The sequence below is a fragment of the Dermacentor albipictus genome, chromosome 7 (genome assembly GCF_038994185.2).
Source record: "Dermacentor albipictus isolate Rhodes 1998 colony chromosome 7, USDA_Dalb.pri_finalv2, whole genome shotgun sequence".
NCBI lineage: Eukaryota > Metazoa > Arthropoda > Arachnida > Ixodida > Ixodidae > Dermacentor > Dermacentor albipictus.
In genome coordinates, this window is record NC_091827.1 from 86,518,884 (window position 1) to 86,531,032 (window position 12,149).

The 12,149-nt window shown below is 47.0% G+C and overlaps 1 protein-coding gene across 7 annotated transcripts in view; it reads left to right on the forward strand.

The window, feature by feature from the left end:
• Positions 1 to 11,921, forward strand: part of Afti (aftiphilin) — a 38,962-nt gene extending 27,041 nt beyond the window's left edge. For 3 of the 7 annotated variants that reach the window (XM_065428997.2, XM_065428999.2, XM_065428998.2), the window contains 4 exons: positions 2,668 to 2,782; positions 5,306 to 5,437; positions 6,288 to 6,447; positions 8,932 to 11,921. In XM_065428997.2, coding sequence (XP_065285069.1) covers positions 2,668 to 2,782; positions 5,306 to 5,437; positions 6,288 to 6,447; positions 8,932 to 9,164 — 640 coding nt within the window. In that variant the 3' untranslated portion in view covers positions 9,165 to 11,921. Of the gene's footprint in view, positions 1 to 2,667; positions 2,783 to 5,305; positions 5,438 to 6,234; positions 6,448 to 8,931 lie in introns of all 7 variants that reach the window. The other 4 variants (XR_010563684.1, XM_065429000.2, XM_065429001.2 and 1 more) reach the window with 4 other exon arrangements.
• The last annotated feature ends 228 nt before the right edge of the window (positions 11,922 to 12,149 follow it).

The following is a 12,149-nucleotide window of genomic DNA, read 5'->3' on the forward strand; positions in this document are numbered from 1 at the left end:
GCCATGTCACATCCCACCATCGTAACTCACCAATCAGCGTTTAACACATCATTATCAGTCATGGCGCTCTTTGGCCACACCTGGCCCTTGCGCCACTAAACAATACACATCCATCCATCCATCTCAAAAGGAAGCCAGACTTACTCAGGCTTGCAGGTCAGTGTGAACAAGTCTACTCAAGAATGAGATTACTGACCTGTGCTTACTTGACCTTATCACTTATTCTGCACTACTTTTCCAGAATACATGTGTTACTTATGCATGCAATGACGTTCACATGCTCGCATATCTGTGCTAAAATTTTTGCATGGTTGCTGCCAAACAAGAGGGGGAGTCATGAAACCCAATTTTCAGCTTGGAATATGCATTGCACATTAAACCACATGCATCCCACAGCATGCTGGCGACATTTTAAGTCTTTGTGGTCAGTAGAAAATATGCACTTAAATTTTTTTTTGTACTGCAATAGAACCAAATAGCAATGTGGCAGTGGTGACGGGTCGTGAAATGCACACGGTAGGCAATTAGTTTTCTTCCTCTGTGTGTATCTCAGTGGTCAATTCGAGATAATTTCTGCAGGCATTCCCAGATTTTCGCTGTTTGTGTCCTGCAAGTGAGGGATTTGCAGGCATGATTTCAATGTGTTTCAGGTCACAATATTTGAAAAAGGCAAAGGAAATAAAAATGCCTGGATTGTCCATGTAATTTCCACGACAACAAAAAGCGCTACTAGGGTCGAAGAGGGAGAGGGGGGTGGCTGTACCCACATGCCTCTCTGCTTCTCCAAGCCAGCTTTCCTGTGTCCCAAATTGGGCACTTCGCAACATCTGGCAGAAGGAATGGTAGTTATGCTAGATGGTACTCAGCGTCGGCATGGCAGAGGGTGACAGCAACATGGCACTCACATCCTACCCTGTTTACAACTAATATACATACTCCTTTTTGATTATAGCCTTTAGTTGTTGACTATTGCTATGTGTTCTCAGCATGGAGGGGTATTTGATACCATTTTCATATTCATATGACATCTACAAGTCACCTAACCAACCATATTTTTCTAAATGTGATTACAAAATAATGAGATCCCAGATATACCAAATCGCTCTGAAGTCAACCAAGAATATCTTTTCAAAAGTAAAAATACCTGTTCGATGGTGGGATCTGTAGTCTGTCTCCTAGATGAACAGCCTCATGCTCTAACCAATATGCGACAATGCAAAGTGTCCTTGCATTGTTTCCCTAGTGGAAAAGCACCCAAGCAGTTGTAGCATTCTGCATGCCATCCTTGAACACTGTGCTGAACCCCAGAACTGGTGACACGCAGGCAAACATAGATCAGTGTCACGGCTTGTTACCCGTTTGCTGTCAGCGTGAAGTTGTTGATGGGGTATACAAGCCAGTTGGTCATTCTGTACTCAAGCAAACACAAAGAAGGAGTCATAGTTGGGAGAAAGACAGAAAAGAAAATTGTCGGCTGACAGTGACACAAAGATGAAACAAAAAACACACGAACACTAACACTTAACATGTAATTAATCTAGATGAATGATGAATACAAAAGAAGTACAATTAACGGTGGTCAATTAGAGTTCAACAGAAAGCAAATGATGGCATACGCATGGCCTGGCGAGATGACGGCAGAGCTTTCCAGAAGAACGCTGGAAAGCCGATCTCGTTGCAGTGGATGTGATTGCTGGGCTGGGTTTCCCGGGTGTCTAGGTCTGACGTCTTCCCTCGAGCCGGTTGAGCTAACTTGAGGGGAACTACCATGTGCTTCGTTGCAGACATTGGTTTGTCGCCTCTTACGCCAACTAGTAACTCACAGTTCAGACGCGGCTAGGTGGCCCAGGCGATACTGGACGGCACTAGCTCCTTGACACTTTTCAACAGATTGTCGGCTCGGCTTTTAGACGCTAGACTGCCTGGCTTGGTCTAAAACCTGCATTTAAATAACTTCTCCTTTCTTTAGTTACCTGTGTTGGAGGACGGCAGATAATGGTGACGATCCAATCAAGTTCAACCATTTATGTCCCGGCTCCTCCCAAGGTCTTGGCAGTGCCCCTTTTAATTAAGGGCGAGGGAACGGGTGATTCCTGCCTGCATTTAGAGGTTGCGCACTCGTATTGCACCACGCACGCACACCCTCGAGTCCGTGGGGGGCCTCTATTGTTCGTTCATAAACGTAGGAGAAACGACGGAAGCCGGTCATACGGCACTGTCGGCACATATACACTGACAGCAATTCGTGGACGCGGGATTGCACAGAGGCACCACATGCACTGTCAGCACTTCGTCGACAGGATTGCACAGGCACCACATATTTCGGAGTATTCACATCCCCACCTTCTTAGTAAGCTTTTCAATGCGCACGCGGGGCAGAGAATAAACAGGGGTTCCTACGAAAAGCTGTCAGGGCATCACGGTCGCACCGATGAAAAAAAGACAATAATCCCTAAACCTGCTTTCGACCCTTTTCGGACGCTTGCTTGCCCGATAGGCCAGCAATAACCGTCGTGCTCGTTGGTCCCTATTACTACGACCCTTTTGGCGCTTGTTGATCAGTGCTTCACCGAATCGAATAATGCCGCACCGTGACAATCAGAATCTGTGACCTGCTCCATGGTGTGAATCCACCATTACTTCTAATAATTTTGTGTGCTGGTGCAGGCTATGGGAGCAGCTCCAGGATTTGGACCATGCCCCATCACTGAAGTTCAGCTGGAATGGCTCACAGTCATGTCAGCACCTGCTGCAGAGCCTGTCCATTGACTCTAGGAACATTGTGAGTAATAGCAGGCAGCTGAGAGTGCCCGAGTGGGCTCTTCCTAGCAAGTTCCTTTTACAACAACTTCCCCACTATGAACTGCTGGGCAGTTGCATGGTATTGTTACATTGCTCTACAGGAAACTTTGTTTGGCTGAACTGCAATTCTGTCACTTATGTCAAATTCAATTGCTTCATAGCTTCATTGAAACATTCACCATTCTCATGATGGCATGGTGAGAAACATTTATTACGGCAAATGCCTTAACAGCATATAAGGGGAATCGGGAGGTGTTTGTAGGGCCAGCTACCAAAAAATGTCCTCGCATGGCTGCATTATGCAAAGGATGCCCGAGTATGTGCAAAAGGCATGCATCCGCCTGCTGAGGGTTGGGCCTGCCCATCGAAACTACCCACTTGGCCTGGGTGATTTCTCCAGAGGGCCTCGTACCTGGAGCACTCACCCACGACCAGTGCCGAATGGTTGCAGTGGCTTCTGTGTTGCACGTTGGGTATCGTCTACACATTGGCGTTAACTGTACCATCAATGTCTTTAGAAAAACATCCTCTGTCGCTGGGTTCTTGCCAATGTGTGAGCATGTCTAGCAGACTCGCAGTACTGCATAAGTTTGTAGAATTTGCTGTCACTGCAAGCACAATATAGTAAAACCTCATTACATATAGCGAAGTTAAAGGGGAAGCTGAAATCGATTTATTTATATCCATTAGTTCATTACTGTATAGACTCGTGTAAGAGCCGTGCCCTTGTAAGCGCCGCACGCCCAACTTGACAGCCCAAAATTTGGTGAAAAAGAATTTCCATCGGAGACGCATTCGTATTCACTGCACCAATGCTGCCCGCGCACATCGTCAAATTTTCGCACACTGCTCACTTCCGCATGCCTCTACTAGATTGCAAGAGCTTTGCAGTGACCTCTGATGCAGTGGTGCGTTTGGGGGTCCAGGCTCTGCAGTAGTCACCGGCTGCGCCAACACCATTTTGACCAAAAGGTTTGGTCGCGCGTAAAGGCCACACCTTGTCAAAATTGTGAAATAGAATTGTGGCCCTTAGCCGAGTCTCTACGGCACATCCATTATTGCCCTTTTCTGCAATATATGCCCAGTGGGATTCAGAGCAATAAACAAGCTTAAAAGACGATGACATTGCATCCCGCGGAACCGCCACACGGCCACGTATGTGATGAAATTTGGATAAAACAGCAAAAGAATCTTCGGCGTGCACAACACATGACTTCTTAGCACCTGACGCAACTGTCTTTATGGTAGCTGCCTTCTGTTTCACTGCGATAATCTTTCATGCTACCATGCAAATTGAGTGCGTCATGTTCCTGTAGCACGTGGCACAGAACACTGCGGACCTACTACGCAGCTGATCCAGGCTGATCTGCCGCTCTCATGTAGCTCCGCTGTTTGTTGAGGGGGCCAACGAATCTTCCTGTGCCGGTCGAATGTGGGCCGAACCCCACCAAAAGTGATGTATTTGGTGTGTAAAGATGTCTTCACATGGAAGACCTTCTCGCAGGAGGTACAGGTGGGGTAGAGTGGCACCAGCTGGCGTAAAAAATTTCCCGTCAATTTCCCCCGCTCATACGGGCGAGGCAGCTGGGGAGGGAGATCACTGTTAGCATACTACTCTGGCGGCTTGTTGTATGCTTCACATGCAGTGTCCCAAAGGCACGACAATCGTTCAGCCAGTGAAAAAAAAATTGTGTAATCGTCGCCTAATTTGACTATCGCAGTGACGCACGTGCAACGTGTCTTCGCAAATGTAACAGGGCTGCCAACCACAACAACAAAGCGATTGCGGTATGGCAATCGCCCTCTGGAACATCAACTTGATCAAAGTTCTGAGGCACCAGCATAAAATTCTGCTGCCTCCCCCACCAAGTGGGGATAGTTTGCTCCATTCATACAGAATGTCCCCTCTTCCTGGGTGTACGTGGTGGTGGCCCGCCATCTGGCAAAACCGCGATGTCATTGACACGTAATGCACACTCCCCACGCCAACAGCTGGGCTTTCTCCCCTGTGCGAATGCCGCTTAAGGGTTGAGTATTTTTTAGTTTTGGACACAAATCTAGTTTATTATATCTATTGCCAGGACAATTTTATTTCTCCTTAAAAATGTTTTAAATACATGAATCTCTATGGAAATTTCAAGGGTAATTTCACTTACTTTGTTATATCCATTATTTCATTATATCCCATTTCATTATGACAAGGCTTGACTCTAGTAACATTGGTATATTGTAAGTTCACGGATTTACTAATCTGCATCTCAAAGATTACATCCTTGGTAACGATTCTCTACAACAGCTGGACATTATAACAGGTTCTCTCTCCCCTCTCACTCTATGCATCCTCTATGTCCTCTCTCCCGTGCTGTCCTCCACTAACAACTGCCACTGCTGTGTCGCTGTGCCGCCCACTAACCCTGCCTGCTGCTGGTGTTGTCGTTGTCCTCGTGGCCGACCTGTCGGGATGGGTGTGGTGGTCCCGTGGTGGGGCCGACATGTGCGGCAGCTGCGTAACCCGTCAGTGCCGCTGTTTGCCTCCCACCTGGGTCTGCTGGAGCCCCAGCGGGGCAGCACGGCCAGCCCCTCTGCGGAGGAGCCAGCGTCCTCCACACCTGTCCCTCCTCCGGCCTGCTCAGAGGTAACCTGTTACTAGGAAAGGACGCATGGCCTGCGCCAACTCCCTAGCACGTCGGGATGGCATGGAATGCACAGAATGAAAAATACAGTTGACTTCCATTAATTCGACCCAAACGTGGCCGATGAAATTGCTCAAATTGTCCAGCCAGTCGAATTCAACGAGGGCAAAAAAAACTCCAAAACACACTGCTGATTTTCATAAATGGCATGTACCGCAGGATTAGCTAGTGAAGTGGTTGGTCTAGGTGTAGGCCACCAGTCCCATTTGCAACTGTTGTGGTGTCATTTGATAAATGCAGAATATTAAGCGTGCAAAGCACTAGTTCATGTAGATAGCGATAAAGCACAGTCTGAGAGTGATGATGCTTGCCTTTAATAAACTTCCATTCTACTGCTTTCAACTGCCTATCTTTATTGCTCAGAAATCGGGTGTGCATTAGGTTTCTGCTTTGTTTAGGATCTAATGTCTTTTGCATGTTTGTTTTCTATTTGAATCCACAAAAGATGGTTGCGCATTCAACTTGGAAGTGGGGGTGGGGGTCAAAATAGGGCAAATATTGCCAAATGAATCAGCAATATGTATTGGAATTTTTTTCTGCCTCTTTCAATCAACCCGCCGGATAATCGGATCAGTTTTCTCTGTCCCATCAAGGTCAATAACGGACGTTGACTGTCTACATGGTGATTGACGGGGGCAGGTTCAAGGTGTTGTTATGTCAGGAGCATGGGGCATTGTGACCAAGTTATTGAATTCTCATTACATGGCCAACGCATACTTTGTTGCTCTGGCCACCGTAGATATGGCTTTTGCTGTCAAGACATGCCCGGGTTCTGACGGCCCCTATGCGCAGCAGGCCGGTGCGGACAGCGCCATTCCTCCGGCTCAGTTTGACTGGACTTCGAGCGGCCTGGTAAACCCTTTGGAGCAGCCGGCTGCCTCAACGTTGCTGGACCTCGAATTTCTTTCGAGCCTCTCGTCGGCCACCGTGGGCAGCAGTCCTCCAACGAGCAGTGAGTGTATCTCCAGGGCTGCCTTTTTTTTTTGTTCTTTCCTTGGGGGTAAATCTGGTGTTATCACCTGTGCAACTTTGTTAGAAGGTGCTGTAGCACCATGTAAGTGCTAGGATGTGGATGGTCCAGCTGGTTTTACAGTCGCCGACCGTTTATTTGGACCTCGCGGTGACTGTGGAAATGTCCGAATAAACAGGCGTCCGAAAAAGCAGATTAAGAAAAAAAAATGAAATTCTTTATTTCCATGCACTTATTCGGACTCGGCAGTAGGCTTGAAGAAATCGTGAATCCGCCGTTGCACGCTGTTCCATTTATGTGCAATCAGATAAGCCTGAATCTCAGAGAGGGTCGTATGGTCACTATAGGCAGCTGAAAGCACAGTCACTGCTTGTACACGCTCCACATGCGACGGCAGCGTAGCACACGGTGCGTCATCTTCCGACTCGGAGTCATCGTCCGGCAGTGCAGCAGAAACCTGACGAATGATCTCGCCGTCGTCGAGTTCTGCGCATGTCAGTACAGCAGTGCCAGCACCTGTGAAACTGTCAAATGAGACAATGTTCGGAATTGCAATGCAACCACTGCGCAGGTATCGGCAGACATTTTCCGCGTCAGTAGGGAGTACATCAGAAGGCGACAAATCTTAGGCTTCCTGGCACCCGCATGCTGGCATTCCCCAGCGCAGTCTGCACGGGCACTGTCAGCGGCATTAGACACTTGACGCTATGTTTCCGTATGTCGCGTTGCATCACCGCAACCTCGACACAGCACGCAAGCATCACCATGCCATCACACTGACACCAGTCGCACAAACGAAAAACGTGGCCTACTCGCAGCGTCGTGCCTGAAGATACAAATCAGCTGCTGGATTGTCTTGACATAGCTTACTAAGCTGAAACCGGAACTGCTGTAGAGCCACTCTGTTGAACCAGGCAGAAACGATGATGATGAGCGGGGATTTGCGGTAGCGCCACTTCGTGGGGCGGCAAGGAGGCTCCATTCAAAACAAAAATGGCATTCAGCAAGTCGAACCATGCACTGGTCAGAGTCGGTGCCTGGTGCTCTCGATCGAGTTGGCTCAAGGAGTGTCCGAAAAATCCGACGAGAGGTTGCAAGGTGTCCGAGCTTTTGGCAGTTGTTATACATTATGGTCTATGGGGAAAATGGCGGTGCCACGATGCAGACCGAATAATCAAGCATGTCCAAATTTTTGGAGTCCAGAAAATCAGTTGGCGACTGTATATGTGGCGTATACTAGAACGTGCACGTGCCTGCTAAGATAGGGCTTTCTTGGAATGAAGTGCTCATACAAAGCTTCGCTTCTCTTGTAATATGTCGCACATTAGTGTTCGCTCTCGCTTACCGAAATGAGTGAATGAAAAAAATGGAAACATGATTGGTGCCATGGCAAGTGTGGTCCTTCACAACTTTCCACATGGCAATGTGCCGGTGCTGTTCACAGTCAACGCAATTGTACACCCTGGCACTAGTGCTTGCACTTTTATTTTAAATGAAGCAACTAGATAATATTACAGAAGGAACAGCATTTCGCGCACCATTTAAGTGAAAGCTAAAGTATTGTGGCACACAAACTGGCGGTCACCAGGCATGTGCAATGCAAGGTGTTCCGGCTCTTTGTGGCATTCCCACGTGTGAATCCCCTCTGGTAAATTCTGCAAAAGCATCCTCACAGTAGCGTCTGAAGCTCTCTTTGCTATTCATGTCGGTTGAAGTCTCTGAAAACTCTAGGCATTTGAGTGCACCTTGCAGGGCTACTGTGGGCGACAGCCTCGTGACCAGTGGTGAGCGCAAGCCTACTAAGCTTTTTGGCGAAGAGCGATTGAAATGGGGCAAGCCCGCGAAGCTCGTTAGATGCGATTCACATATATGTTAGTGCAGCTTGGAACAGTTGTGAACACTCTGCAAAAACTGTGCCTTAGATTATCTGTAAAAGTTGCTCAGTTTGGAAGGTGCATACAATGGCAGCAGGTGTTAATGTGTTGATATTTAACCACAGAGAGGTTAATTTGAACAAGTTTCATAGCATTGTGAATACAGAGTGCTGCAAATATGCGAATGCCACAATGGCAATTTTGTCCAACCGAAACTCGGTTGGTGGAGTACACATCGCAACAATCATCATTCAGTAAGGTATAACGGGAGCCAGTGGAAATAGACTTTAACAAGAATAAACTGTCTGGTTACTTGGTGCATGATCAGTGACTTGCACTACATGAGACATGCAGAGGCACATATCCACATACAGCCTTATGAAATGTGTGCACATATACATTTCTTACCACTGATAATCAGCACTATGTGTACGCGTGTGTCTCCCTGCATCCCGTCATCATGTGTTCCGGGCTATTGGTCTCCTTATTTTTGTACTATTGCACAAAGGTGGCTACCTTGTAAGGGGTATCCCACATGAAAAATTAAGTGATACGAGACTGACAGCTGTGGTTCATTGTTGTTGACAACTAGGTCTGGAGAAAGAATTCCTGGGGTTGAGCAGTTCTGAGGAAGCACCAGTGTTGTCGCAGTCTTCTGCACCATCGAAGCTACAGGAGCTGTTACGGAACAACGTGTCCACCCTGTCGTCAACGCGCCGTCGGCCCTCGCTGCTCAGTGGCGAAGCCCAGGCCATCTTGGATAGACTCCCAGACCTGTCGTTTATGCAGGCGCGCGTGCTCATGTTTCCGGTGCACTTGGACTGATCCTTATATACGAACGTGTAGGGCCTGAAAGCTACTGTCCCCATATTTACAATGTAGGGGAGAGGAACTTGACATGGCCCTCAAATTGTGAGCTGATGGTTGAATTTGGTATTAGTGCTCGGCCCATTGGCAGGGCCACCTGTTGTGCCGAGAAGAGGTTGTGCTACGTTGACAATTCCATTCTTCGATTTGTTCAAATGTGTTCGGCGTGTTTTAATTAGTGCCATCAGTGCACATTCTTTTTGCGAGGAGTATTTAGGAACTAGATGTATGCGTATGTGTTTCTTACCACCGATAACTTATTCTGTTTGTGTTAAGAGCAAGAGCACAAGTGGCAGACTACTAGGGTTTAGGGGGTGTGGTCTATTAGATAAGAGAATATGTACTACGCGAGTGCAGCACACATCAGTGCTGGTCATATCCCGACACAAAACACAACTTGGTGCTTTGGTCATCCCTCTCTAAGTGCTGAAACGACGAATGCTCCTGCCTTTGCGCCTATATGTGTTGTGTTTCCTCAGCTCTTTCTGCGCTTGCCTAATAAATGGTAGAATATGGTGGAAATGCATGTGATGGTACTTTCCTTGTGGCTTTCAAACACTTGGCCTTTGTGTAATGTACCATATTTACACGATTGTAAGTCGACCCCCCCATATCGCATGTGATGGGGAAAAGAAAAAGAAGAGCATACCCAAGGGCGCATTCCATAACAAAAATTTATTGGTAGCTGGCATGGTCACTGGACTACTCATCTTCACTTGTGCCATCGTCCTCACTAGTGCTGCCATCGTCATCCCTGCTATGGTCCCACAGCGCGTCATCGTCCAGCGAAATTCCACATTTGGCAAACGACCGCACCATGACATTTTGTGGAAACAGCAGCCCACACTGAATGATCCAACCACATGCAGCTGTCAGGGAGGCTCTTTTGACAGGTCTGGTTGGCATAAGTTCACTGTCTTCTGCCGCCAGCCACTCGATGTACTCGCGGCGGAGCAGGTCCTTAAAAGGCGAAGATCCGGGCATGTTTCATGACTATGTCGCACTTCACTGGCAGGGACAGATCACGCGTTTCTGCAACGTACACCGCAAGCTTGGCCTACAGCTCCGGAAAGCATTCAGACTTCGGCCAGTGGGAAATTCACTTGCCGTCACAAGTCAAAATTTTGCTTTGTCACAGTCGCCACTCTCGCACCACCCATTCAGAAACATCGAACTTGCGGCCTGCTGCGCAGTGATTTGTGTCTTCAGCGTAAAGGATGGCAGCCCTCTTGAATGCTGCTGTGAACGAGCGCCGAATGTTTAGTGGGCCTGGAGCACTCATGACTGAGGAAGCATGGAAGTAGCACATAGCCGGCAGTCAAGTCGAACGCGGCAGACTAAGAGCTACAAGGAAAGAGAAACAAACATGTGAGCGGTGTCTGCTCTTTCATGAACTATCGATACTCCCCGCTAGCATTGCCATTATGAGAGTGCTGCCGCGAATGGAACAGTGGCACTTCCATCAACTATCGTCACCCCCCTATGAGTGTTGTGTGCACTGTAAAACTCTCAAAAATGTTTAAAAACCCTTCCGAAAAGCAAACAAATGCACGGTATAGCAAAAAGCTATGGGTAGGGCCATAGAGCAAACAAAATTGTAACTACGCTGTAGCTCTCCTGATGTCTTGTTAGTCTCGCTTTTTTTGGCCGTGCCATGCATGTTTTGGTTTCGATTGTAAGTCGACCCCCTCCCCCCCTCCCCCACTTTAGATTTTCAAATTTAAAAAGGTAGGTCTACTTACAATCGTGTAAATAATGTACGTAATTATTAAGGCTCAAAAGAACCTGCCCACTTGCAAATGGGCCAATTGCCCATGTTTGAATGTTGCTATCAAATCGGCAAGCCATAATCTGTTGTCTTCTATCTGCCATATTTCAATGGGCCATTTTCATCACTTCTGCATTAAAAAAGATTATTCTGGAATTATGACAATGCATATTTCGTGTCATGTTTATTGGAGCTTCTTTCACGAAAGCAGTGTCTTTCGAGGATTATTAAAAGACGTGAAGGCTTGAAGAGTTGAGGCAAATCAGCTTCGTTTTTGAGGCACAACTAAACAAGATTGGATGTCTGGAATGAATGCTGACATTGTGGTATAATACGTGGTTTAGGTTTCACAGGAAATGTGCAATATAAAGATTTGAGCAAGGTTGCCGAGATTGTAAAGCAGCTGCAGTGACTGCTAGTGCAGCTTTTGAGGTGCTGCTGCTGGTTTCACTTCGTTCCTCCTGAAAATGTTTTTGGACCAGTGACAACCACACCAGTGTTCTCCTTGAGGTTTCTCACTGCTGCGGTCCTCTTCTCTGTCTTTGTCAGCATTTAGTGACAGTCTTTCTACATGGCTTGCTGGAAATGCATTTTCTTTCAAGGAAATTTCTTGCTTGTGACAAGTGCTAGGTTTCACAAGATATTGTTATGATATTGCCTCTGATGTTGTTATGTGACATACAAAAACCTAGTGTTGCTAGCACAAGTTACTGCATTGACGTAGGTCTGCTGTTAATGCATTGCCATTTCGACCAAAAGGACTGTTGTTTGCATATGTAGTTGCGGTAGGAATGTACTTGTTTTTTCTTTTTTTTTATTGCTGTTTTTACGTAGATCATGTGATGGTCTGCATTGTGCCCGGCCAACAAATTGCTACAAAGTGTCCATTGTGCAGCTGTCACTGTGAAAGCTCGGGGCAAGCCTGGAATAAATGGTTTCACAGGAAATCTGCTGTTCCTGTCGTCTTGTCTGCTTTCAGGGACATCCGTGATGTGATGCTAATACACACAATGAAATCCTGAGAATTCAGTGCAAGCTCAGCTCACGAAACTACACTGCACCTAAATTTAAATTTTTTGTCCTAAAATTTTATGTTCTTAAAAGGCCACTTCATTAAAAAGCACCCCTTAGTGTGAGTCTCTGTATTAATTTTCACCTCCTTGGATTCTTTAAAG